The sequence below is a fragment of the Anas acuta genome, chromosome 22, assembly GCF_963932015.1.
Source record: "Anas acuta chromosome 22, bAnaAcu1.1, whole genome shotgun sequence".
NCBI classification, from domain to species: domain Eukaryota; kingdom Metazoa; phylum Chordata; class Aves; order Anseriformes; family Anatidae; genus Anas; species Anas acuta.
This window is the reverse complement of record NC_089000.1, coordinates 4,335,170-4,360,195: the sequence shown is the minus strand read 5'-3', so window position 1 is coordinate 4,360,195 and position 25,026 is coordinate 4,335,170. Positions and strand designations below refer to the sequence as shown.

Genomic DNA, 25,026 nt, shown 5'->3' with positions numbered 1-25,026 from the left:
ACCGAACAATGAGCTTCTCATGATTTGAGCAGGTGTTGAGTTCTTGAGCATAACCCAAGTGTTTATGGACAACTTTTGACTTCAAGGAGCACATACAGTGGAGGTGGTGTTTGGACTTGGAAAGATCATGCGAAGCATTAAGAAACAGCCTGTTAGTGAGTAGGGCTGGCTTTTAGAAGAGAAAGTTTTTGGGCTATTATTTTGTTGTAGAAATACAATGGGTTGATAACTGGATTCAAACCTTCATGTTTATTCTCATTAGAAACTAGCTGGTGACTGGTACTTGATGTCATATTTGACATCAGTGTGATGGAGGAACACTGAGCAGAGAGGGGTAGAATGTATGCATACCTCATTATGAGGCAAAACAGTGCAAAAATAACTGATTTCTATTGTGTTTCACTGAAAAGAACATATCATGTTACCCTTAAGCTAAAATAAGAAACAGCTGAGTAACTAAAAACTGGCTTTTTTTTTTTTTTAATGGAGATGATGAGCAGCAAAGCTTTAGTCTCTATGGGAGTCATGCGGTGCTGTTTCTATTTTTGAGAACCAGGACACTTGTGCTGCTGCTTTGAAACTTTTTCTGAGACTTGCTTTCTTAAATTAGCGTTCCTCTGTAGTCACAGTACACTGGCTCACTTACAAAGTGTTAGTCAAATGTGTAGCCTGCTGGTACCTTTTGAGAATGAGGGGAGGGAGCTAAATGACCCTTTTGAAGAGTTTGGTGCTTAGAGAAAGTGAACAAATTGTTGCTCCAGCTAAATATGGTGGAAGAAAACAAGAATTCTGGATTTTTGTTGTTCTTTAAGCTGTGCTGACAACCCTGACAAAATTATTCCTAATTGGCTCGTGGGGGAAGCTATAAAGCTACATGTATATTGGCAGCTAATAGAATTTCTGAATTAGTGTAACTTTATTCCTTTTTCCTTGCTCTCTGCCAGAATTCTAAAACTTCTTTAACCCTGTAAAGAGTTAACAGTTTCATGTGATGCTCTATGAACAGTCCCATTGATGCCACGAAGTATGGGATAAGCCTGTTAGCAGAGAGAAGAATTGGGTGTAATTTTTCCAAAGGGTTATCTGCATCTTAAACCAATCAACCTTACCCTGGTTGTGAAAGAAAAGCTTTATGCATTTTTTACTGTTTGTGCTGCCCCTTCAGCTCCCACAGAAGGTTGGTTTCATGGAAAGTAGATAAATACGTCACTGGTTAGATTTTCTTGGACAATTTCCCTCCAAGTTTCGGCTTCATAACTGCACCCTTTGTAGCTTAATTATCAGATAGGTGATGAAACTGTGGTCTGAAGCAATCACAAGGTTTCCATAAACTTTACCAGGACTGAGTCTGTTCCTGTTCATAAATGAACCATTACGTTGAAATTGCAATTGTGTTACAACTGCACCTCAGGATGGTTATTTTAGCTTTGGAAGCATTTCTTTGGCAGTTGAAGATGTAGGCATTCTTCCCAAATCCTTAAAGACTTAGTGCCTCTGTTTGGGTAGTCATGATTGCCTTGATATCCTTCAGAATTATCTGCATTCATTGTTGTGATGCTTGCTTGTACTGTGAATGCACCCCTTGCCAGGTTTCATAGTTGTTTTGCACAAGGTCTTCAATAGCTCATCTAAAGGAGGAAACTTCTGGTAAACAAAGCATCTATGGTAGAACTGATATTACAGATATAGTTGATAGGAAGGGAGGGCCTTCTGGAGAAAGAATAGATCAGCTTTCGAGTATAGAGGTCTTGGAGGGCTTGCAGAAAGTCTTGATGTACCAAATGATCGGGCTGTACTTCCTCGTTCTCCTGTCATTCGGTCTTCAATCCCAACAATCCCAACAATCCCAAAGTAATTAAGCTAAACAACGGAAGAAAGCTGGAAAAATTACATCCCCCTCCCATTTATCAAGAGGAAATGATCACTGTTAATTCCGTACAGCTCATTCCCATGCTTAAATCTGTGGAGATGGAAATGGGACAGTTAAGATCCTAACCACGCTTAAGCTTTAAAGTAATAGCCTACTTCCAGTGCGAGTATTTGTCTATGGTGGTACCTTTTCCTTCTTCCATTTGTTTAAACACAGCTGCTAGTTTTAGGTTTTAAAAAAAACACCTTAACACATCTTGGTTCTCCTGCATTTTAAGCCATTCTGTCTATTGTGATGGAGGGTTTTTTGTTTTCTTTAACCAGGAAAACAGCTGTGCAATTTGAGGCAGGATCAGTCTCATAGTTTGAAGAGGGCTTGCCTATTACCTTCATGTAAAAGCAGGGCATGACTGTCAAACCACCAGCGGCTTCCAGTTCTGTAAGGACAGCAAATCCAACGTGGATGTGCTGAGAGTGGCAGAGGCTGACCAGGTAAGTGTTAACTTTGCTCTGTAGGGGAGAGCTCAAGTCAGGAGCAGGCCTGACTTGAGAACTGCTTGCATGAAAGACTTGAGATCTTTCTGCAAAACAGACAAAGGAAAAGTGAATATAGCATAAAGGAGAAGTGAATGTAGCATCAGTTTTCAACCTCTCTGGCTCACAGGTAACGCACTGCCTGCAAAGCCCTCTAAGTCCTGTTCCACTTGGCCGGCCATGCCTTGGCTAAAGGGAGCTGTTACTGCAGCACATGCTTGACAGGACAGCATTTATCGGGGACTGCAGAAGGGTGCTAACAATAAGGTCAGCAAGAAGGGCAGGGTAATTAGGAGGGCACTGCGTTACCTCTGGAGAAGGTGGTTTGACGGTAGGAAAGTATATCTTGGTAACGGACAGTTACAGAAGACTAAGATCTTTATTTTTCGCTAGGTTTTGGTATCATAGGTGCCTTTTATTTCCCTACCCTGCCTCAAAAGCGTATCGCATTTCGCTGCCTTCTTCCTGTGGGCTCCTTCCCGCAGCCCCCTTCCCTTCCTCCCTCAGCGCCGGGGGCGCGCCGGGGCCTGCAGCTTTGCATCGGAGCCTCCTTCCCTCAGCCTCCCCCACCCCTCTCCGTGCAAGCCTGCCACCTTCGCTTCAATTTGGGCAGCTTTTTAGGCTCCGGGCCAAGCACGACGAACACCCGCCCCCGGGCCGGGCAGGGCAAGGCAGGGAGCCCGGCGCTGAGTCATGGCGGCGCCGCCTCACGACTCCGGCCTTTCACGCCGCGCTCCCGCTCCGTGACTCACGGCGCCCGCCCCCGCTCGGCCGTGAGGGGAGGAGCGGCGGCGGCGGGGGGCGGCCGAGCCGCGTACAAAGCCCCGCCGCCGAGGTGGAAGCGGTGCCGGTGGGCTTGAGGGGAAAGGCTGTGTGTGTGTGTGTAGAGGTGGGGGGCGTCCTCAGCCCCATGGAGGAAGCCGGGGAGCTGCTGGCCCGCTGCCCCACCGCCGGGCTGGGCGTCACGGTGTGCGCCGCCGCCGCCGGGCTGCTGCTGTACCGCATCGCCAGGAGGTAATGGGGCGAGAGGGGGATTTTGTGGGGTGCTGTGGGGTGCTGCGGATGGTTGGGTGAAGGCCTCGGAGGCATGGAGACTCCGCCCGGGGCGCGGAAGCAGCGGGGCCGCCCCGCCGCTGGCTTCTGAGGGAGGCTCCGCGCATGGGGCGGCGTCTGTGAGGAAAAAGATTTCCCCAAAACCATCCCCGGCCCCACGGAGTTGCCCGCTGGTAGCCGAAGGGTTGGGGATGTTCCCTCGGTGTCTTCCCCGAGGCTTTGTGTCCCGGCTGTGCTCAAACCCATCTTGCCGCCTTCCTCCGGCCTGGAGCCGCGGGGCTGGGCCAGCGTGTGGCGGGCACGGGAGCTGGAGGCGTGAGGGAAGAGAGGGTACGGGAGCTTGGCTTCTCCTCGGCCCTTTTTTTTTTGAGGCAAAAAAACAGGAAAACGCGATCGCAGGGGGAGCGGTGTGGGAGTGCTGCAAGTAGGGGAGTGCTGGTGCAGCGCTAAAACTCGGGAATAGCAAATTCAAGCTGAAATTATTGTTTCCTGACCAAAATCCTGCAGCCATTTGGCTCTTCGTTGCACGAGCGTGTCTGATTTTGCTACAAATTCAGGCAGATCCGTTAAAAGCAAGGTCTCAAAACCATGTGGAGAGAGTTCAGGACGCGTGTTTCGTGAGAAACGTGAAGCTTAATTTGGCAGACTTTGTTCCAGCATAGTTTGAACGCAGGGATATATGAAATCAGAGGCACTTCAGGCTGTGTGGCAGAACTGCCTTGAGTTCTCTGCTCACCGGTTGGGTGCCTTTGGAGCAAAGGAGACCCCCAGGGCTGCTTGTGTGAAGGTTCACTTCAAGTTTACGCTTTGAATTTCAAGCGTATTGCCACAACCAAATACTTAAGGGGTGCTCCACTGCATCTCCTGTTGTATCATATAATATATAGTGTTATATTAGCCTGTGTACGAGTATTGGCATTTCTATGGCATATTCAGGGCAGTAGAGAAATGCTAGTGCCCTAAAGGAATCCTCAGTGAATCAGGCAGCATCCCTGACCCTGCTGACACTAATGTGTCTTTTGAGGCAAGAAATTGGGTTCGTTTTGGTTAAGTTCCACAAAAGGTCTGTGGAATGGTAAGCATTTCTCTCAAAGTCCTTGAAATCTGCTGGAGAGCTGTAGTGTCAGCACGTGACCTTGATAATTCTTTGGGGCTGTGTATTCGTGTTTTTTGATGCAGTTCCAATATAACCTAATTTATTTCTTTGCCTTAGTTAAATGAATCATCCAAAGTCAGCTCAGAGGACAGCTTTATAACAGACTGATCCAAGCGTAGATGTGATGCTGCCCTTGCTGTTAACGTTACCATACAGCTCTGCTCTGTCTTTCCATGATTTTCCATTTACCTATCTAGCAAGGTGCCTTTCCCACAGCAGCTCCCACCCCTATAGAAAAGGAAATAAAATAGATCTGAACAACCTAGTGGAAAGTAGCGCTGGAATCGCTGTCAGCATATAGAGTTGCACTGCTGTAACTGTGCCAGCATCCAAGACCTTGTACCGGGGTGAAAAAAGATGTGATCTACATCCAGATAATGTAGAGGAATTCCTTAATCTTTATGAGTTCGGGTCAGATAGGAAAATGTTTGTGGTCTTCCTCTGAGACCACCGCATTGCTAAAGATTTGGTACATGTTGGAAGTCGGGTTGCTGAGTGCAGACCTGCAGCTGTAGCCATTTTTCCTTCATTTTTTGAGCTCCTCCTGATTGTTGGCTACTGACTTGTTGCCAGGACAAATGGAGAGTGCCCTGTGAGGTCTCTCTTCTGGGACTCTTCATGTCAGTGGTGGCAGAGGCCACTCATAGGAGCCACCAGCTGGATGCCTGCTGGCGTCTAGACAGCTGGGATGCTTTTATGTCACACTGGAAAATGGGTTTTAGCTCTGGGTCTGTTCTGGCAGGTGACAGACACAGGCACAACATGGAGTTACAGCAGCTCACTGAGATGCCACCCAGGAGCTGGATTTCCCGGGCTATGAGCTGAACAGCATCAGGTTCATCGAGTGCCGTGGGTTTGCTCTATCCTTGGGAGCTTTGCTGCCTGGTTATGTCAAACTGCCATCACCTTTTTGTGATCATCATTGTTGTTCTGATTAAAACTGATCTATGCTTCTCTTCCCAGCACGTCTTTTCTTCAGATTTGCTGGCACGGCCATCTGCGTCATTGCTTTGTGATCTGGTTGTGCCAGAATGAAGTGTTACTTTAAATACTTGTAATGGGGAATTGTTTCTTTTAATCCCTGCCAGAAGCTGAGGGGAACCCACCTAAGGATGCACATTCCTCTGTGGCCTTTTTTAAGACCACAGAAAGCCAAATATCCTCATCTTCTGAGCCAGCAGGGGCTGGGGAGACAGGGTGGAAATAGGAGCAGTAGGGAGGCTGTCGTTCTGGCAATCTGTTAAAGGATTTAGGCGTGACCTTCAGTGTATGTGTAAGTGAGGAATGTTGGAGCACGTTGGGAGTCCCGAAGGCAACTTTCTCCTTCCATTACGTGAGAGAGGCAAACTGCTAAGCTCTGACTGCCAGTGGGTATGCCTACCATATGATTTTGCAGGTACTGTGCACAGGACAGAAGGATTATTAGTACAAATAAAGGAGTCTGTAGCCTCCCCCAAAGCTATGTTTTGTCATGAGCATGATCAGATATCTAGGTGCTGGCCTCGTAGCTGACTTTACGTCACGGATGTCCCCGCAGTGTTGTCTGAAGCAAAGACCTTCTGCCTGCAAAAACCATTAGTCCAAACCTGGCGGCTTTTCCAGCTTGTTTGGGTGTGCAAACATTCGGAGTTTGCATTCAGGCTACATTTAGGGTTTGTACAGTGAGTCAGCTGGGAATGAAATCTCAGTGCAGTAATTCAATCGCCGCTTGCTGCTCAGGTTTTATTTTGCAGCGGGGCTCTTTGTCCAGCGAAGCTGATTCAAGTTAATGTGGTGTTAGATGAGGAACTCCTTACAGATGGCTTGCCCGGTGCTTTGTAAGGACTGGAGCACGTGGTAGGTGCTCAAATGGGTTTTGCATTGTCTGTCTTTTCATGACAATATCTGACTGCAGAAAGAATACATGGTCTAATTTGTTATTGTTCATCCACTGCCTGAATTTAGGCAAGGTATGGATGGTTCAAAGTCTTTCGGTCTGTGTTTGAGTCTCTTATCTTTTTGTTTTTTAAAGTCTTGCACAATTACTAGAAAATGAGTGCCCCACCTATGTGTTCTTGCCTCTGATGTCCTTTTTTCCTCCTTTCTGCAACTAGCAGGTTTGGAATTTCTGCTTTTTTTTTTTTTTTTTTTTAATAATTTTTTAACCTATTTCTGTGTCAACAGATTATATGCTCATGAAAGGGAGGATTACTGCTTTTTATCCTAAATAATCTAGGACGTAGTGATTTCTTCCACATACATTGTTAGAGTGAGGGGCAGCTATTTAACCCTCGGTGGCACTTCGTTAACCTCAAGGGTGAGAAGCAGAATCTTGTTAGTGTACTCTCCCATCTTTACCAAACAATTTAATTGCTGATATTTTTTGAAATATGGCTTGGCATTATTTTTTTATGCATTTTGTTTTAATTTTCCCTTTACAGCATGCATGCTTTACTGCATTTTTGGCCTGTGATGCTCTGCGTTACCCATGAAAGCAGTGCTGCTGCCTGCTCTCGTATCGTGAAAGAATGAGGGAGATAGAGGCTGAAGTGCAGCATCTCGTAGTGCCTCAGGGATGCTGAAGGATGGCTCCGCAGCAGTGTGGAGGTGGGCCTGTGGCACTTTGCAGCGCCTGCGTTAGCTCAGGGAGCTGTACAGTGACCTACATCTGAGGGTGGAATTTAGGTTATGCTTGCTGTCAAAGCCTGTGCCCAAGGAGCAGTAGGATTTGTATTAGGCAAGCATGGTAAAACCTATTTTCATAGCTTTTATGCTTAAAATAGTGAGATGAAGCTAGCACCAGTATGTGTTGCAGTCCAGCCTTTGTAGGGCTCTTTTGACATGTAGTTTGCTTGGCTCTTAGGCAGTGGTAGCTCAGGAGTAACTCAGGCTGGCTGCTGAATTTTCTGTCTTGTTTAACCTTTTTTCACCCATCAACTTCAATGAGGGTATTTTTATCTCGGATCACTTACTGTTTTGAGCCCCACTGGCACTGAACCAAAGCATCAAGCAGAGAACATTCATCTTAGGAGGTGTGGGTGTGTGAATCTATTTTGAGAAGAGAATCTGTCACCCTAGTAGCTCCAGCCATTTCCTTCCAGCATCTGGCAGGGAACCCTCAGTGCACTCGGGTTTTTTGGGCTTCTTTTCGGTGCTTCCTTTCAAGCTTACCCTTGCCATTACAACAACAGGAGGCCCAAGCATCCCTCGGGAGGTTTGATGTTTTATAATCTTCAAGGCGTGCTCTATGGAAATAGGAGTGGGGAAGAATTTTAATTAATTTCAGGCTGCTGAGGTGATGGCTGAGAGAAGCCCACTTTACTCTGGGGAGAGCCCCCTGCCTGTTTGGCTGCAGGGTGCCAGAGGACTTTGTGTAGCATTCAGGTGCTTCTGCACAGCATATTGCAGCAGGGAACATTTCCTAGGGCAAAGAGACAGGAAGCTGCTCCCAGTTTGTAAGCACTTCAGGTGCTGTTTGCTTTCTAGGCCCTCCGTGAGCTTGCTTAGTTGCTTTCATGCTGCTGTAGATGTTTGACGTTTGCCGGGGTCCTGTTTTTTCTGGACGGACCAACTCTTAGCAGCTATTCACCTCTCACAGCCGTGTGTTTATGCACATGCCCTGGCCGTTCACTTTCCTGGAGAAGTCTGGCAGGAAGCACGGCAGGGCAGGTAGCAGCTGGAGCTGTCTGTCTGCATGGCCACCACCACCAGACCCGGCCTGAGCAGCCGCCCTCCCTGGGCTGTGCTTAGGGCCGACTCTGATTAAACCCAGGCAGCTGGAATGGGCTGCCCTGGAGCTTCCTCTTGGGTCTTGCTCTGGGTTTAAAGAGAAGTGCAGAGCTTCTTCAGCAGGCAGGCTCAAGGGCCGAGTTACTGGAGTTGTTCTAACAGCCCACGTCACAGCCGTTTCTCTTGCAGTGGTTGTTATTACTATTATTTAAAAGGGCCTTTACGGATCCGGGTAATTGATTTTTATCTCTTCAATTCAAGTCTGTAAAAATTGGGGAAGCCCTGCTGATTGCTCAGTTCCTCCTTACTTAACCAGAGCTGTGAGAAGCAGCAGCTATTTATAGTGCCTGGACCTTGGGCTAATTTGATACACGCTTGTCCTTGGAAAAATTCTGTGACAAACAGGGCAGGTAGCACTGCCACCGGAGCTCGTTTCCTAGGTTTCTGAATGCCATCATGTGCAGTTCTGAAGGATCATACTTATTTCTCAGGATCCTGTACATTAAACAGATACCCCGCTGCACTCTTCGTCTGTTAATTACTGCTGGTGATTATGGGCATGACTTGCACTCCCAAATATACCTCTGAAATAAAGAGTGAAGTGGGTTATTCACAAGGTTGTTATTAAAATTCTGGCACATCCCTGGTACTAGCACAAAGACGTATTAGCATCAGGCAGGGATTTATTTCTACTCTAATTGTCCTTCTTTTCACTGCGAAAACAACTACCGTGAGTCAGACCGCTAAAACGTACTGAATGAGAAAATTGACTTCTTTATTCTGAGCTCTCTTGTGTTTCCCGGTTTGAAAGCCGTTGCTTTCCTCTCCATCAGCTAGATTTGGTGCTGATGCCACATTTCTCTTCCTACCAGGAAGAAGCCCACGCACGTGACAGTGAACTGCTGGTTCTGCAACCAGGACACGGTGGTGCCGTATGGGAATCGCAACTGCTGGGACTGCCCCAACTGCGAGCAATACAACGGCTTCCAGGAGGTACTGTGGCGAGAGCTGGCTGAAGGGTGGCTGGGGAGGTGTGTGCTCTGGATAAATATCCAGAGGTTTGACAGCTGGTAGCTCTGTGCTGGGCACCTGTGTACTCAGTAGCTGATGGCTTCCTCAAATTTGGGAAAGAATCCACATGTACAGGGATGTGTGGATGTGGAATGATGAAGACAAATTTTCTTCCCTTGTTTCGGAACAATTCTTCTCTCCTTTTGTGTTTTGGAACAGGTGAATTGTGTTACATAGGGGGTTGAATGACAAAGGCTATCTTACATAAAACCCCAACAAGAACTGCTTGCAATTAATATATAAAACAGTGGATGGGGATAAGATATGAAGTGTTTTTTGTCTCTTTTGCTTATTCCTTTTGTGCATAGGTATGACATGCAGAACCTGGGAAATCTTGTTATCAGCCAGGGAATACCCAGCTCTGATTATATGATCTCATGTTTGTTTTCCTTCCTGCTCTCTTTTTGGTTCTTCTCAGAATGGAGACTACAACAAGCCCATCCCTGCCCAGTACATGGAACACCTCAACCATGTTGTGTCAGGTGCTACAACATTCTGCGATCCTACCAAGCCGCAGCAGTGGGTGAGCAGCCAAATTTTGCTGTGCAAGAAATGCAACAACCATCAAACCACCAAGATCAAACAGCTCGCTTCATTCTCACCAAGGGAGGAGGTGAGTGTTGGATAGGCACTGGCACCACAGGAGGATGTTTGTCCAGTGCATCTCCATGCATGTATCTTCTGTTCCCTCTCTGTTCCATGGATGGTGAATGGACTTGGAATCTAATGCATTTTTAATCAAAGTTGGAGAGCTGCAAGCCATTGTAGTACTAAAGCATCCTTCCTGCATCTCCAAAGGGAATTTGTACAAGAAAGGCAGGGGGCTCAGACTCTGTAGATGTGATTCTCAAATGCAGCACTCAGAAGAGCAACTGGAGTATTACTAAATTGCTTTCTTGCTCCCCTGACTCAGGACTACATCATGCAGGTACCCTGTAGCTAACTTACTGCCTGATCATTCTATCCCAGCGGTCTGTGCCTGGCGTGTGCCTGCTCCTTGGGGTGCTGTGGCATCTGGGAAATGATGCAGACTGGCAATTTCACAATCTCCTATGCGTGAAGATTTGTTGTTTAGGGCCCTGAGAAAACTCAATGCTGAGAGGTGTCTTGGAAAACCTATGAAGCTCATTTCCCAGGGAAAAAAAACTGGACAAAGACAGCAAAGTTGTCTTTGGCCACAAAAAAATTGACCACAAACGGAGCATCCTCATAAGACCCCCAGGGCTGCATTTGTCTCTTCTGGTGCATGGAGGCTGGCTCAGCTGTATGGGAAGCTGGTTGTATGGCTTGCCTCCAGCTTAGTCACTGTTAAGGTCTTTCAGGACTGTTTTTCTGGAGACTGGAGGCATGCCTTGTTTGCATGTCAGCAGTAAGCATGGTAACTGGTGAGGGACCTGCTGTTCTCATCTGTTTTTGTTTTTTTTCCTCTTCTCACACCAGGGCAAATATGATGAGGAGATTGAGGTGTATAAGCACCACCTGGAGCAGACCTACAAGCTGTGCCGTCCATGCCAGGCTGCCGTGGAGTATTACATAAAGCACCAGAATCGGCAGCTGCGGGCGCTGCTACTCAGCCACCATTTCAAACGCCGTGAGACAGACAAGACCTACGCTCAGGTACGGTGTGGGAGAGATGGTGGAATTTAGGGGGGAGTGCAGAGAACTCGCTGCCTCTGCGCCTGGGTTTACAGCTGGAAAAGGAAGGTAGTGCTGGCAGCTGTCACGGGGCTTTCTAATTCTGGGGTCACGGGGGTGTAGCAGAAGATTAGAAAACAGTAGAATAGTTAGCACAGATGCTCCTGGTGTTAGTTTGGTGTTTTTGTCTTGCTGGTGTCATTTAGGAGATGGCCAGATGGTAACTGTAATGTAATTGTGAAAGAGTGGAGGGAGAACGGTGGGACAGGCAGAAAGGGGAAGGTGGGGAAGCTGGTTCACAAGCACAATGAAGGAAGCTACAAAGTACAGGGAAAAAAAGGAATAAGTGAGGTGGGAGATGGTTTGTGACCTCTTTGCCTCAATGCCCTGCCTCGCCCTGGATTCTGCTCATGTCTCTGTTTTTCGCTACCCTACCACATCCCTGTGGCAAAACTGTCCAGTAAAGCACACAGCCCATGAGTGTTTCACAAAATACCCTTTCAAAACCTTACTATAATTTTTTTCAGCTTCTGACAAGAGGTTTCTCTCTTCCTCTGCAGAATTTGTGTTCATCCTCCTCTACTTCCATAACTATACCAGCTCAGGTGATATTTCTGCGGTTCTTGGCCTTCCTCAGCTGTGCGTTCCTTGTCCTGATGGCCTTGTATGGGTCGGGTGACCCCTTCTCACTCAGTGCTGCAGTCCCTGCTCCTGTCTCCTATAGTCCAGCAGCTGTTCAAAATAGGACTGGCACGAGCTCACGTGCAGACTTGGAAAATGACACTTCCCTGACAGTGGCAGGCTGGCGGGAGCTGCTCCAACTGCTCCCAGAACAGCTGGTGGAGAACCTGAGTGCCGCGTGGGCTTACGGGAAGAATCATCAGATGGCAGTCGCTGTCCTTGGGTTGTTCACCTGCCTCTTGGCAATGTTCTTGGCTGGGCGGATCAGGTGAGTGTGCTTTTCTCCTCTGCTCCACTTAAAAACTGCTTTGTGTTGGCAGTCTCCTGCCCTGTCCTGACTCAGTGAGCCACGGGGCAGCCCCAGCATGGCAAATGTAGTACTGGGTGGCACTGTTCTTGTTGTTTTTTGGATTGCTAGCCAACTGGATTGAGGTAGCAGAGCTCGCTCTGGCTCTGTGCCTTGATTCATTCAATTTAAGCTGGAATTAGAGCGAATGAAAAGCTCCCTGTGCAGCTCTGTAAGCTGGTGGAGAGTTGAACTAATCCACTTGGGTACTTAACCCAGCAGTGGGAAAGGCTGGGGATGGTATAACCATAGTAAGAGGTGGTACTTAACCTGCTCAGTTCGTGAATTTCTGCCACTGTTCCCCCACCTCCTCCCTTCCCTCCCCTTCCTCAGAACCAATGGGTTTGTGAAGTTTAAACTCTGACCTTGCATCTTCGTGGGTTTCTTTTTGGCATTGCAGGCTCCGAAGAATTGATGCGTTTGCTTCGGTCTTGTGGTTCGTAGTGATGGGTCTGCACTTAGTTGAGAGGTACCTGAAGACAGAAACGCCCAGCTGGCTAGACACAGCCAAATTTGGCACCACCTCCCTGTGCTGCTTGGTGGGCTTCACTGCAGCAGTGGCAACGCGGAAATCAACGGGCCATCGGAGATACCGGCCCCGAAGGTCAGAGCCAGAGCAGTGACGCTGGGGGAAGGAGGAAAAAAGCCTTGTGAACTCTTTGCGACTGGTGCTTCTGTCTCCTCCTTTTATTTTCCTTCCTTTTTTTTTTTTTTTAAAATAGATAAAAGCAGTGAAGATCTCTTCTTCCTCTCTATATAATTTTTTTACTCCCATCTTTGCTTCCCACTGTACTAGCTTCTTGGAGCATTCCCACTGCTGGTGCTAGCCAAGGAAGCTTCTCCTGCTGCATCCATTCTCCCTTCCTCCTGAATCCTCCGTCAGCAGTGCAAATATCCAACCTCCCCAAAGCCAGTTCTTCCAGCAACTGCTTCACAAACTGCTCCATAAATGCAGCCTCCTCCCCCTTCTGCTCCTCCAGCCAAAGAGATTCTGGCTTCTCCTGTCCTTCAGTTCTCCTCACTGCCTGTCCATCCTTAGCCAGTCACAGAGGAATCCTCTTCCTTGATCCTTCATGGGGCCCGGGCCACATTCAGATTTTTCTAATGGTGCTGGTCGTTTTAATTTCAACCTGACGGGAACTTACCTCTGGATGCTGAGTCCTCCTGATGTGTGCTGTAGTAACACTGCATGGTGTGTGGGCATGCGAGGAGGGGACGCGTGCAGTCCGTAACCTGGCTCTTCTTGCCTTCCACTGTGCAGCATCACTTAACTGCATGCTCTGCCGTTCTCCTGTAACTCCTGTCTTAAACCGAGAGGAGTCCTTAAGTACTTCTGACTGGAACTTCAATAATTTATTGAAAAGGGTGCTTTAAAAGGTTACATAGCTCAGGGTGTCTTGGTCATATATCTGAAAATATTCAGCTGTTTTAGGCTAAATTCTCAAATCCACCAGTGGCTGTTGCTTTCTGTGCTGTTTTGTTTACAATTTAAGAGGAGCATCTGTGTAAACGCACAACTGGGCAAAAGCGTGTGTGTTCCTCCACTGCTGTAGCCTTAGAAAGAGAAGAGGTATGGGACTAGCAACCTGTACGATCAGCTCTCAGTGTACATCACAGCTCAGTCCATGTTTTCCTTAGCACTGAGAACACAAATCAGGAAGACGTGCCTATAGGAAGGGGTGGGAGCTTCTGCTGTGGGACTACAGGGAGTTAGAGATGGATTGTGTTTGCCATGGGGGTGCCTTATTAGGAGTCAGCATTGGTGCCAATGCTGCTGAAGAAAGGGGCCTGGAAATTGTGACTCTGAGCCGGGCAGTCCTCTGCTGAAAGCTTGGCTGACTGGGTGTCGCTGTGTGCAAAGGAAGGAGTGTTCAGGTGCTTGGGTTTTTGCTGGACTGATGTGTTTGGCCCTCTTAAGATAAGCTGTCTGATTTATCCTGCACTGTTTTTTTTGTAAGGCACTCCACTGAGCTTATCTGGATTTGGGTCTTTCAGCTAGAGGTGGGCTTTCGAGAGGAAATAGCATCGTTACAGAAAATCTGCTATTTTCCTCTATTCAGAACAGCCCACAGAACATGCCACAGCAGTAGTATGACATCTTGGTTGAACGCCTTGATCTTGCTATGCATAAACCCTAAAATAATCAGAACGGAGCTCTCGCTGTGACGAAGTATCCACATTTCCCACTGAAAGATCCAGACGCTACTGGAGACTGCAGGTGCTGGTGAAATGCTGGGAACATTGCTTAAGGAAACAAAAGGTATTTCAGAGCTTTCATGGTTATTGTTCTTCAAACTAGGATTCACTGTGAAAGCAAAAATGTAGCACTAACAAAAGCTCTGTAGAGATCCATTAACAATAAGCCACAAAGCTGAGTGTGTGGTGGGCAGGTACAGCTCCTGGCTGAAAGACTTTGTGCCTGTAACTTAGCAGCTGGCATGGGAAGGGGACATGCAAACCTATTTCCCATGCGTGCTCTCCTTTGGAAATATTTTTAACGGTGCCTTCAGATAATTGCAATATCGACCTCCATGCAAAGAGAACACCTTTCTCCATTCTGGTGCTTACAAGCGCTGCTGCTCTGATGGCTGTTTACTTGTCCACAAAAGGGATCCAACATCTGCAAAGTCTGGCTCTGCCCTTCTGTGTTCCTGGTGCTTACCAATCCTGACCCAAAAGGTTTGTCTTCCAGCTTGATGTTCCAGTTTGTTTCTCATTCTATTCTCAGACTTCTGAAATGCTCAATAACAACCACTGTGTCCCATTTTCCACTAGGACAATGGATATTTATTGAACCTAGAAAATTGTTTCAAAGTAAATACTTAAAAAGAGCCACTTGAGTTCATCAGAGCAGAAAAAAGCCTGAAATATGCATGGCTCTGAAGGCTGGGCTAGACTTTCACAGTCACTCTGGCTCAACTCTCTTGTTCTCCGTTAGCAAACTTAATAGGAAATGTGCCTTAAAAGTCTGGTGTCATTTTTCTGTACCGGACAGCAGGCTCCTCTGTCCTGTCAGATAGAGAAGGGAGGGAGTTTTGAAGGGGAGCAGTGGGTTTGAAACTGGGAACAGTGTTAAGAAAGACAGTAGTTGGCTGGTGAAAGGATAGGAACTGGTAAAAAAAAAAAAAACACTGATAAGATGGCTTAGCACTGTCTGTCTGCTCTGCCTTCCCTCCAGTGCAGTGATCAATACAAGGTTTTCAGGCCTGGGAAGCTCCCTGCTGCAACTGTCCTTCCAAGACCATTTTTCATGCAGTGTTCCCCTCTTAAAAGCAGCACGGACAAAATCACATAATGAAATGGACAATGGGAACAAATCCAGTGCTGGCTCTGCTGTTCTCTAAACGAGCTGCACAAAAGACCCAGGTGACCTTGAGCTATTATGTCCATTAAGTGAAATAAAAGACCTCTAGCCTTTTTTTCCCTTCCCTTCATCTTTGATACTTTCCAGTTCTCTCCATAAATTAAATGTAGGAAAAGACTCATGTTTATATTTAGCTGTAATTGTCTTCTGCATTTACATATAGGATTTGGAGGGTAAGTTCCTTCTAGTCTGTGAACTTGCTGATCTCGCAGAGGTAAGCAATTTCTTCTTGCTGCTCTGCGGTCAGGTACACCCAAATGTTGGAAGGAATCACGTGTTTAGAAGGATATCGAGGCTGCTACAAAGAAGAGAAGTGTGAGCAGCTGACAAGCCCTTAAAATATGTAGGGATGGTCGTGGTAACATCATGCCCGATTTCTAATAACAGTATCTTTTTGTATTTTTTTAAACAAGAATAACATTCATCCGTCTAAATCTTCTTGCCCAGTAGTAAGGAAATTTGGTACAGCACACAAAGATGCTTGTCAGCCTCTTCAGACGTTCTGCTTTCAGGAGCTGGAAGCCAAGGCTGTGTCGAGTGTCACTATAGCTCCATACGTCTTCTGAAAAGGTGTTTTCTTCCCTTCTCTTTGGCAGCATTTTAACTTTTTCTTTCAATTTAAACACACTCTGTATTTGTGCTCTGGGGTCTGGCATTTCTTACGCTGTTTTTCTGTTGTTATATCATTCTTCTGTGCCTGGTTTTCTCTTACTCTCTTGCCTTTTTTCCTGTGCAGTGCTGCGATGGGACGGGTTGCACACTAGATAGCAGGAACAGGCAGGCAGTAGAACTGTGGGAAGGAGTGGGGTTTACGCTGTAAAACCTAAATAATAATACTTAAAAAATCCTTTAAGTTTGACGCAGCAAGTGCAAATCTAGACTGAAAGTCTAAAATCTCTTCATCTGGGAGGTGCATTACCTGCTGTCTACATAGCGAGCAAATCCATTTGTCTTCATGTTACACAAATTAATACAAGTGAAATATATTTACAGGTTGCACTAATGTTACATATCAGAAACTGCTTCATTTTATGTCCAACTTGTGCAACTGAAGCCTTGTTCTCTGTGGTGCTTTCTCCACACTTTATAACTGAAGAACTTTCAGACTCCTAATTGGGAAATTTTTAAAGACAAAACCAAATAACACAGATAATGGTGCGTGACTCACTTCTCATGCCAAAGAAGCTGTTGTCTTTGCTCAGGCATCAGCTTATTTTCCCACTTCTTGGTGCCTCAGCAAGCCTGTGCTGCTGCTTCTAAAAACAACAAAAAACCTCAGAGCTTTAGGAGCAAGCCTGCAGCAAGTGAATTTTTCTCTCAGAGGCTCTTCTGCTGACAGTCTCCTCCGTTTCTGCCTTTCTTAAGTGCTTTGTCAGGCTTGATGGAATAGCACGATCGATCTTCTGGAGGAGAGGAAGGCAAGGAGGAAATGGATGTCTTTTCCCATAGATGTTGGGATTTATAAAGTGGTAACATTAGATCCGTACCGGTTCTGTATATGGAGCTCCTCCTTAGGTGATAAGGCCTGAAGAAGACGAATTACCAGTATTTGACTCTTTCTGGAAGAAAAATAGTTAAGCAAACCACTGCTGCCTTTACTGAGACTATTCCTCTAGTACCTGATTTCAGCGCCAAATATCTCTTCTAAACAACATGCTAGGCTTCTGTGAGGAAGCTGTAGCTATGCTGTGCTTCTGTAAGGAAGGTGCATTGCCAGTTTCACACTTCTGACGTGGGATTCAGTTAGGAAGCAGCTCAGCAGTTAGATAATGCCATCTAACTCTGTGCCTGGTTGATTTCCCCCCAGCAGCTCCAGCAGAAGGAAACGCATGCCTGCAGCTCAATTCTTTTGGTGCAAACCCGTATCTGAGCACTGTGTCGCCATCCTGAAGCTGAGATGCTGTTTGGTATGCCACATTTCCTCCTGCTGAGGGGGATAATAGCTGACAAAGGGCTGGTAACTTACAAAAAACACTGACAACATCGTCCTGAACCACTTGGTTGGTGCTTTGAGCTTCTTGGTTTCATTTAGCTCTACTCTTATTTCAAGCAAGAAAGAGGTGATAAACTGCGGTCACCAGGTGCAGCTCTGTTGCCTAGGGATGCTTCCAGCCATGCAGAGCATGCAAACACCTGAGCTCAGCAGTATTAGAGGTTTTTAGCCCCAAAACCTCCCATTTTTAGGTGCTGCTTTTTGACGCCGACCTTGTGCTGGTGTCTGGACCAGATGATGGGACTACAAAGAGCGGAGCTGGGGTGGTGAGGAACTCTGAGTGGGTTTGTGTGTCATTTGAAATGAAATCTGCTCCAGCCCAACGTGGCTGACTCTGAGCTTTGTCCTCACGGTGGCCGTGGCTGCGCTGCCAGCTCAACCCCACCTTGTGCCCTGCGTGAAGGGGGTGAGGTGGGTTCATTAAGTGCCTTTCCCTGGAGAAACTTTCTGACAACACCACGTTGCTCTGCTTCAGTGGAACTGTTGCAGCTGCAGCTTGGGACAACAGTACCTGTACGTGTGGCAGGCTAGTGCTTTTGGCCTGCATTTTGCCACCAGTGAGTGTGGCTGAGAATAAGAGGGTACTTGGGCTGCACTCTTAGATTTTCAGTGACTCTGCAGACCCTATGGGGGTTTAGAGGAGAAGCCAGGGCTAGCAACTGAGTGAGTATCTCTGCTGCTGCTGCTTCTGGTGTTCCTGAAGCCTTCACTGACACTTCTGCATGCAGACTGACCCCTTTGTGGCCCTTTACAATTTTAAAAACATGATATTTATATCCCATTCTTTCCTTTCTATTAAATCCTTCTTTCCTACATCTGTGTTTTGCATGCCCTAGTGAACTGAACTTGGGTGTGTTTAAAAGATGAGGACAAGAGGGGAATATAAAAAGGGTGTAGTGGTGTTTTATTTTAGCTTTATTAATATTTTTCAAGTAAGCTGAAATTATGTGAAGCTAATAATCATGCTTAGATACTGTAGAAACTGTGTACGGTTGTATTGTGGACAAATTATTTATACTTTTATATAAATTAATCTAATTAATAGCCGGTTTCATTGCTCCATACTGACTCTGCTCATGAAAGTGGGGAGCTGCAGTACATGGCTTTCAGCTTGTAAAGAGCTGCCGTTGAACTTGTGTGCTCTTGCATGTAACCTGCCTGTTCGTTCCAGGTGCACCACCACCTGAGGCTTCTCTGAGCCGTAGCAGATGCTCTCCCGAGAAAGGGGCAGTACTCAGTCCTGAAGTGTACAGTGAGTCAACCCCTGTAAAGCCTCATTTGGGACCAAAGCTGTCAAATACACAGGCAGGGGAGAGCTCCTCTGAACCTTTTCAGCATGTGAGTCTGGATTTTGTAGAGGTGGAAGGTGTGCACACACACCTCTGTGCCACCAGCCAGGGGGAAGCCAAAATTGATGCCAAACATCCATCTGTATTCCAGAAGGTATCAGTGCAGGACCTGGCAGCTGGAGCCTTTTCTGCTATAATTCATCCCTCCTCTTGCACCCAAAGCAGGGTGACGTGTAGGAGAAAACAATCCTTAGCCTGGGGAGCTAAAGTTCCTAGTTCTGTAAGTCACATATCAAAATCTTAACGTGTTTGAGACCTGTGCTCTTTTTCAGCATTATTGTCCCGTGTTTTATTTGCTATATGGCTCTTTACTCCTGATTCTGTCACCTTGACCAGAGGCACACGCTGTGGAACTTGACTGGTGGCCTGATGTGCTGCAGCAGACCATACGAGTGGCTTCATGTCAGCTGGCAGAACCTTGTTTATTTTGCAGCCAGCAATAAGTAAGGCAGTAGCGAGCTGCTTCTGCAGTCTGGGCAGAAGACGGTGCAGTTACACGTGGACAATTCATACGTAAATTATGAGGCAACATTTTATCCCGCAACTGACCAGAGGTTCTGGCTGCTTCCAGGCAGACAAACCTGGGTACGTACAGTCAGCTGCCTGACTCTGCACCTTACCTTCTTACTCCATGCCCTAAGTTAGCTGATAGCAGGAGGGGGCCCACCTACAGCCCTGTAGTCTGACCTGACCCATGCTCTCCCATGACTCTCTCTATCCCAGGGGTGACGCAGCATCTCTGTGGTTAAAATCTCAATTAAAAAGGTGCTGGCGTTGGATAAGAGGGAGGTATTGGGAGAGGAGGCTCTACGGGCAGGAGGTGTTTCTTCAGGACAGTGTACTGTCCCATACCATGTACTACTCTTCTTTAATCTTCTATTTATTTATTTTTAAAGGATCTGTGTAGCAGAGTTGTGCCCAACTGTCTAGTAACGCTGTGATCGTTGTATACACTAATTAAGATACGGGATTTTTGATGTTCTGAATGACAAGTTCTGAAATAAACGGCTTCCGGGCCCTATTTCCACAAACACCTGACTCCAGAGCCTTTTTTTTTTTTTTCCCCCCTCTTCCTTTTTGGGTACTTTTTCCACTGTTGCCAGAGCCGCTTTTATCATGTGCACAAACATCTTGGAGCAATGCACTAAGCTGAGAGCAGAGATGTAGCTGCACTGCTCCGTTCCAGGGATGTGTTCTGGCTGCTTCCTGCCTTGTGACCCTCTTGATCTTGTCACCTTTTTCCATCTGCTTCTGAAAGTTTTAGTTCAGCTGACCACTCTCAGCCATGAAATGCATTCCCATGACAGCACCCCTGCTTTTTAGCCACTTGTAGAAAAGGAGAATAATTTTGCACGTTGTAGGGATTTATTCAGAGCAGATCAACATTTAAGCTGTTCTTTGGTCAGCCTTTAGTCCTCAGGCATTAACGTGCTATCCTCAAAATTCTCCAGCTCTTCTTTGCTAACCAGAAAAAATGGTTTTCTGGATGGTGCAAGACAAACGTTTCATCAGCTGCCTGGAGGTTCAGACTGCACTAACATGTTGAGGTTCAGAAGAATGTTCAGCAGAGCCCACGGACCTCCAATTCCAAAAAGTTAAAATCCTAGGAAAGAGATTACAATTATGTTATCACTCATAACTGCAATGTTTTCCGCCCTCCTAAAAACTGCCAAAAGCCAGTAAGGCAGATACACTGTCTTCCTCTGCAGCAAGGAGCTGTGTAAAGCTGGATCCTTTTGCCCAAGCATAGAAAAAGTTCAAAGCTAGGAAACAAGAGCAATGTTGTTCCCGGGTGGTGCTCTGATTTGGGTCTTTACAGACACTGAGTGGTAGGTATTGCTGTCTCTGAGATGATTCATATCATGGTCCTGAGCTGCACCTCTCATTTCCTTTCCAATTCATTCCCTCTTACGGAGCTGAGATGGACGTGTACATCTGCTGTTGATGTCTGTATGTGTGGTGGGGCAAATATTCATGTGTATATGAACTAAAGGACTCTGCACGTTTGCGAAGCATGACACCCTTCCCAGGTCCTCTGGAACCTGAAGAGGTTGGGCACTTTCTGCTGCAAGATTGACGAGTTCCTTGCTGCTGTTAAAGGCATGTCCTGCTTGCAAGCACCAGGAGGCTGGTTGGCTCAGATGTTGTTCAGCCTGGTTAAGCTGGTCGGGATTGTTGATGTCTGCCTCATACTAGCAGATAAGTAGTTTTATAAGATATTTTAAATCATGATCTTAAACCTAGACTGCTTCTTCTGCGTGTGCTAGCACTGCATAATTTTGCTGCATCGTATTTGTCATCTCCAAGCGAGTGGCACATGAGTAAATCACCCCACAGCACAAGACTGAGATGCACATATTCCTCCATTCTCTCTCTTACTCTTGGCTTTCCTCTGACAGATGAAAAGCTGTGTTTCTGCTCTCATCTGTCTCAGTGTTTCCATCAGAAATGATGTTAAACCTCTAAATGTTGCAGCCTGATGACATGATGCAAAGTCTGGTATCTCTGTTTGAAAATGTATGTGTCCACTTCATACTTTGTTCAGTACTTTGTCACTACTTATTTGACAAGAGTATTTAATACCTGCGTTTAACTAAAGAATCTTACAGGAGATCCTTAAAATATCTTGTTCAAATTCTAGACATTTTCATGCATTTCATTCAGTTGTTAAAAAATAATACCAAGTTCCCATACTTTGAACACTGTGGCCTTCTCAAAACACTCATTTTGAGGGTAGGAGAACACAGGTGAGACTCCAAAGCAGATTCCTCTGATGTACTGGGATAACTAACCTGCACACACAGGTTAAGATCAGCACATGATTTCAAGGAGGAATGCAAAGAAAATAGAAATAGGAGTAGTTTTGTGCCAGATCATTCAGTTTAGGTTGATTCTTAAATTGTAAACCACTGCAAAGGTAGACAGGGAAATGTGAGTATCACAAATTAATTGTGTAGTCTATTTGCCTATAAACCACGTAACGTGACAGTGCTAGCTGCAACAGCCATGTAAAATGCAAAGTCCTTTCCTATAGTTATATTATCAGTAGAATAGAAGTCAGTTTGAATCCGTGTTACTTAAAAATCAAGCTAACTGGTGAAGATATCCTTAAGTGCATGTTGTCTGTTCTCTCTCCTGTTGGGTTCTCAAATTGGAAACACTTCTATGGCTCCCTGCTTTCACTTGCAAAGAACCCCTTGGAAACAACTTGGAGACCTACCTAAACACTTGCAATTATTACTGCCAATTTAAAATTTTCCTAGGGGCTATAATTGAAATTTTTTCCACACTAGAAGCAAGATGATGCCTGGAGCGTATGCTATGGGAGCACAATACCCTCTGAATGACTGCTCTAGTACATATTTGTGGCTAATTACCATATCCAGAGAGAAAAAAATGATAATGGTTTAGGCCTCAGTTTAGGATCAGGAAACCCAAGTTTGTGTCTCAGTTCTGTCACAGAGTTTTAATGTGACCCTGGACAAGTCTCTTCACTCCTTTTTGCTTCTCTTTCCCATCTGTAAAATGAGGGCAGTGAGTCTCACAGAAACATAATAAAGGCAAATGCATCAAAGGGGCTTGAATGTTAGTTTTAAAGCAGAACATTTGTGCTTAAGTCTTCATCTAGGTATTCATAAAAACACTTCTCTCTATACTGACATCAGAGATGCTGATTCTGGTTTGTAAAGACAAAAAAATAAGCAGATAACTACTTGCTACCCAGAGTCGTGGCATTGTCAGCATGTTCTTTGCATGTGCACATGACAAACATCAGAAGTACTCTGTTGTTGGCCCTCTCTGTTTGGAATTGGTAAAGCACCCTGATGCTTTACATCAGGATAATTTTCTCAGGGAGAAAACCAATAAGCTGTAACTGCTTGCACCTGAGATTCTAAACTGTCCCACCATTTTTTCCCACCCCATGTTGCAGGACAGGTTGGTGCACAGTAATTTAAGTAAGGTTGAGCACTTCTTTCTTGCCCAGTTTCAAAGGGGAAAAACCTTCCCATAACCCTGAGCATTTTATATCTTGCATTCTTGCACTGAAAAATTAGTACAAACCTGGTAACAAAGCAAATGTTTGTATTCAAGAGCTACAATCAACACCATAGTTCTGGTCCAAAAGAAACACAAATTGTTTTCCATTCTGTTGAGGTTGTTGCATCCTGGTTCCCCTAGTTAGAACTGAGAGAGGGAGTTCCTGGAACATACTCGTTGCTAAATGCTTGTCATGCCTGTCATTTGCAGGTACCTCTCCGGGGATTCGATTACTCTGTTTTCCAACGGCACTGGGACTGGCTTCCCTTCCTCCGCTACGTCTCTCTTTGTCCCAACACCTCCCAGTATTCTCCAGCTGACAAACCAGCAGCTCTTCAGGTCCCCACGCAGGACTTCTTCTTCCTCTCTTCCTGGACGTCTCAACAGGGCGCTCTCCCTGGGTACCATCCCCTCCTTGGCCAGAGCAGGTAAGGTGTGTGTGAAAATTCCCAGCCAGGTGGTAATGACAGCAGAGTGGTGCAGTGCTTCAGAAGAAGGTGGGCTGTGGTGTATCCACCAGTGCTAGTCCTGTTTAGAGACCACTGACATGTTCTTGGGGCTGGAGTGAGAGCCAGCAGTCTGCTAACAGCCTGTGGGAGGCTGACGGGGCACACCTATTCCTCCATGTCATGGGCTGTCGCTAATACAGGTTACCTCCTAAAAACTAGGTTAAGCTGGCTCCTGAGGGAGCCACTAAGCCTGATGCTGTGTTACTGCTAACTGTAAATCTCAGTTGTTCTTAATCACTTCTAAACTAATACCTTTTGCAGCAGTTAGTTAAGGACTGTGTCTACATTGTCTAAAATGAGCAGTGTGTGCATCTTCCATGGTGCAGAGGAGTGTCCAGCGTTGGTTATTTGGTTTTTAGCATTAAGAAATTAGCTTGGCGTTGCCATCCAGGTGAAGCAAGAAGTCTCACTGAGTGCTTACTGTCTGGGGGTTTACTGAAATCTACAGTGACCAGTGGGCTTACAGAAATCCAGAGGCCTCTCTAAACATTTTGAGAGAGATCTCTCCCTTCCTTCTGGCTGCTTTATGTAGTCTGGTTTTCTTACAACACCTGAAAGGAGCAGAGCTGAAGGTAGGCTGATCCCTAAACGATACGTGCTAGAACAGCTACAGAGGTTGCTTTAGAGGCCCTGTTATCTAGGGAAGATTTATAGGCCTCATGAACGACTCCCTTGCAGCCCCCAGTTTTGCTGTGCTCGAGATTAACAGATGGGGAACAGCATTCAAATATTGTTCTCTGTCTAAGGAAAGCTAAGCCTTCCTGTGTCACTGACTGATTACCAGCAGGTCAGAGGCTGAATTGTGGCAGTATCTAGGCTAACGCTGCAGCAAAGAGAGCAGTCTTACTGGGATTTTTTAGTTCATTCAAGCAGCCACTGAGTTTTGCCACTAAGAGCAGGTGAAAGACCAGCCATGCAAACCTTTCCATGGCACAACAGCTTTTGGCACAGCCTTCACCTTTCCAGTTACCTAACTGCCATGGAAGGATAGATGCAAACGCACAAGATGGCTGGGATTCCCCCTGCATGCTAATCCACCCATGTGAGGCTGTGATTTCCTTTGTGAAGGTCCGAAGACAAGACAGGCTGGAGAGAGAATATTTTTTATTCTATTCTATTTAGTCTATTCTAAATAGATTTAGATGGACAGATCTGTTCTACTGCAGCTGGGAAAAGGGCATTATTCTGACTCCGGCATTTAGCTTACCTAGGAATATAAGGATGTTTTTCCTGCCTACATTTACAACCCCTCCCCTTCTGAGACATAAGAAGATGACACAGTTATCTTTTAGAAGGATAGATCTCTGGTAGCTGAGCGCTCTGGGTTCAAGCTCTTTCATTTTTGCTTTTCTAGATTCTGGCTATTTGTTCAGCGGAAGTCGACCGGCCTCACAGTCATCTCAGTCCAAGGAATCTCCTACATCAGGTAACACCAGGGCTTCCAGAGCAAGCATCTCTGCAGGATTTGCATGGGGGGGGGGTTGAGACACATGACCCCAGTTTAATTCTTTTCTCTCTGCTGAGATCTCAGTGAAAATATTGCAGAGATGGTTCCAACTAAAGGTGGGATTGCCTCAAAATAAAGTGTGGGATATTATTCTCTCCGGGAGAGCTCACACTGAAATCAGTGAGACAAAGCAAGGATCCCTTCCCTACTCTATATCTGAATTGAGATTGCTTTGAAGGAAGACTTGAAAATTTTCCTAAGGCAGCTCTTCTG

The 25,026-nt window shown here is 46.1% G+C and overlaps 1 protein-coding gene across 4 annotated transcripts in view; it reads left to right on the top strand.

Moving 5' to 3' along the window:
• Nucleotides 1-2,956: 2,956 nt before the first annotated feature.
• The window catches only part of TMEM201 (transmembrane protein 201), a 28,269-nt gene continuing 6,199 nt past the window's right edge, over nt 2,957-25,026 (top strand). For 3 of the 4 annotated variants that reach the window (XR_011089481.1, XR_011089480.1, XM_068658591.1), the window contains exons 1-8: nt 2,957-3,417; nt 9,193-9,313; nt 9,810-10,004; nt 10,832-11,008; nt 11,587-11,975; nt 12,454-12,657; nt 23,008-23,225; nt 24,661-24,732. Coding sequence is in view for 2 of the 4 variants with exons in the window: in XM_068658591.1 (XP_068514692.1) it covers nt 3,314-3,417; nt 9,193-9,313; nt 9,810-10,004; nt 10,832-11,008; nt 11,587-11,975; nt 12,454-12,657; nt 23,008-23,225; nt 24,661-24,732 (1,480 nt within the window). In the remaining 2 variants the exon portion in view is untranslated. Of the gene's footprint in view, nt 3,418-8,413; nt 8,553-9,192; nt 9,314-9,809; nt 10,005-10,831; nt 11,009-11,586; nt 11,976-12,453; nt 12,658-23,007; nt 23,226-24,660; nt 24,733-25,026 lie in introns of those variants that run through there. The other variant, XM_068658592.1, reaches the window with a different exon arrangement.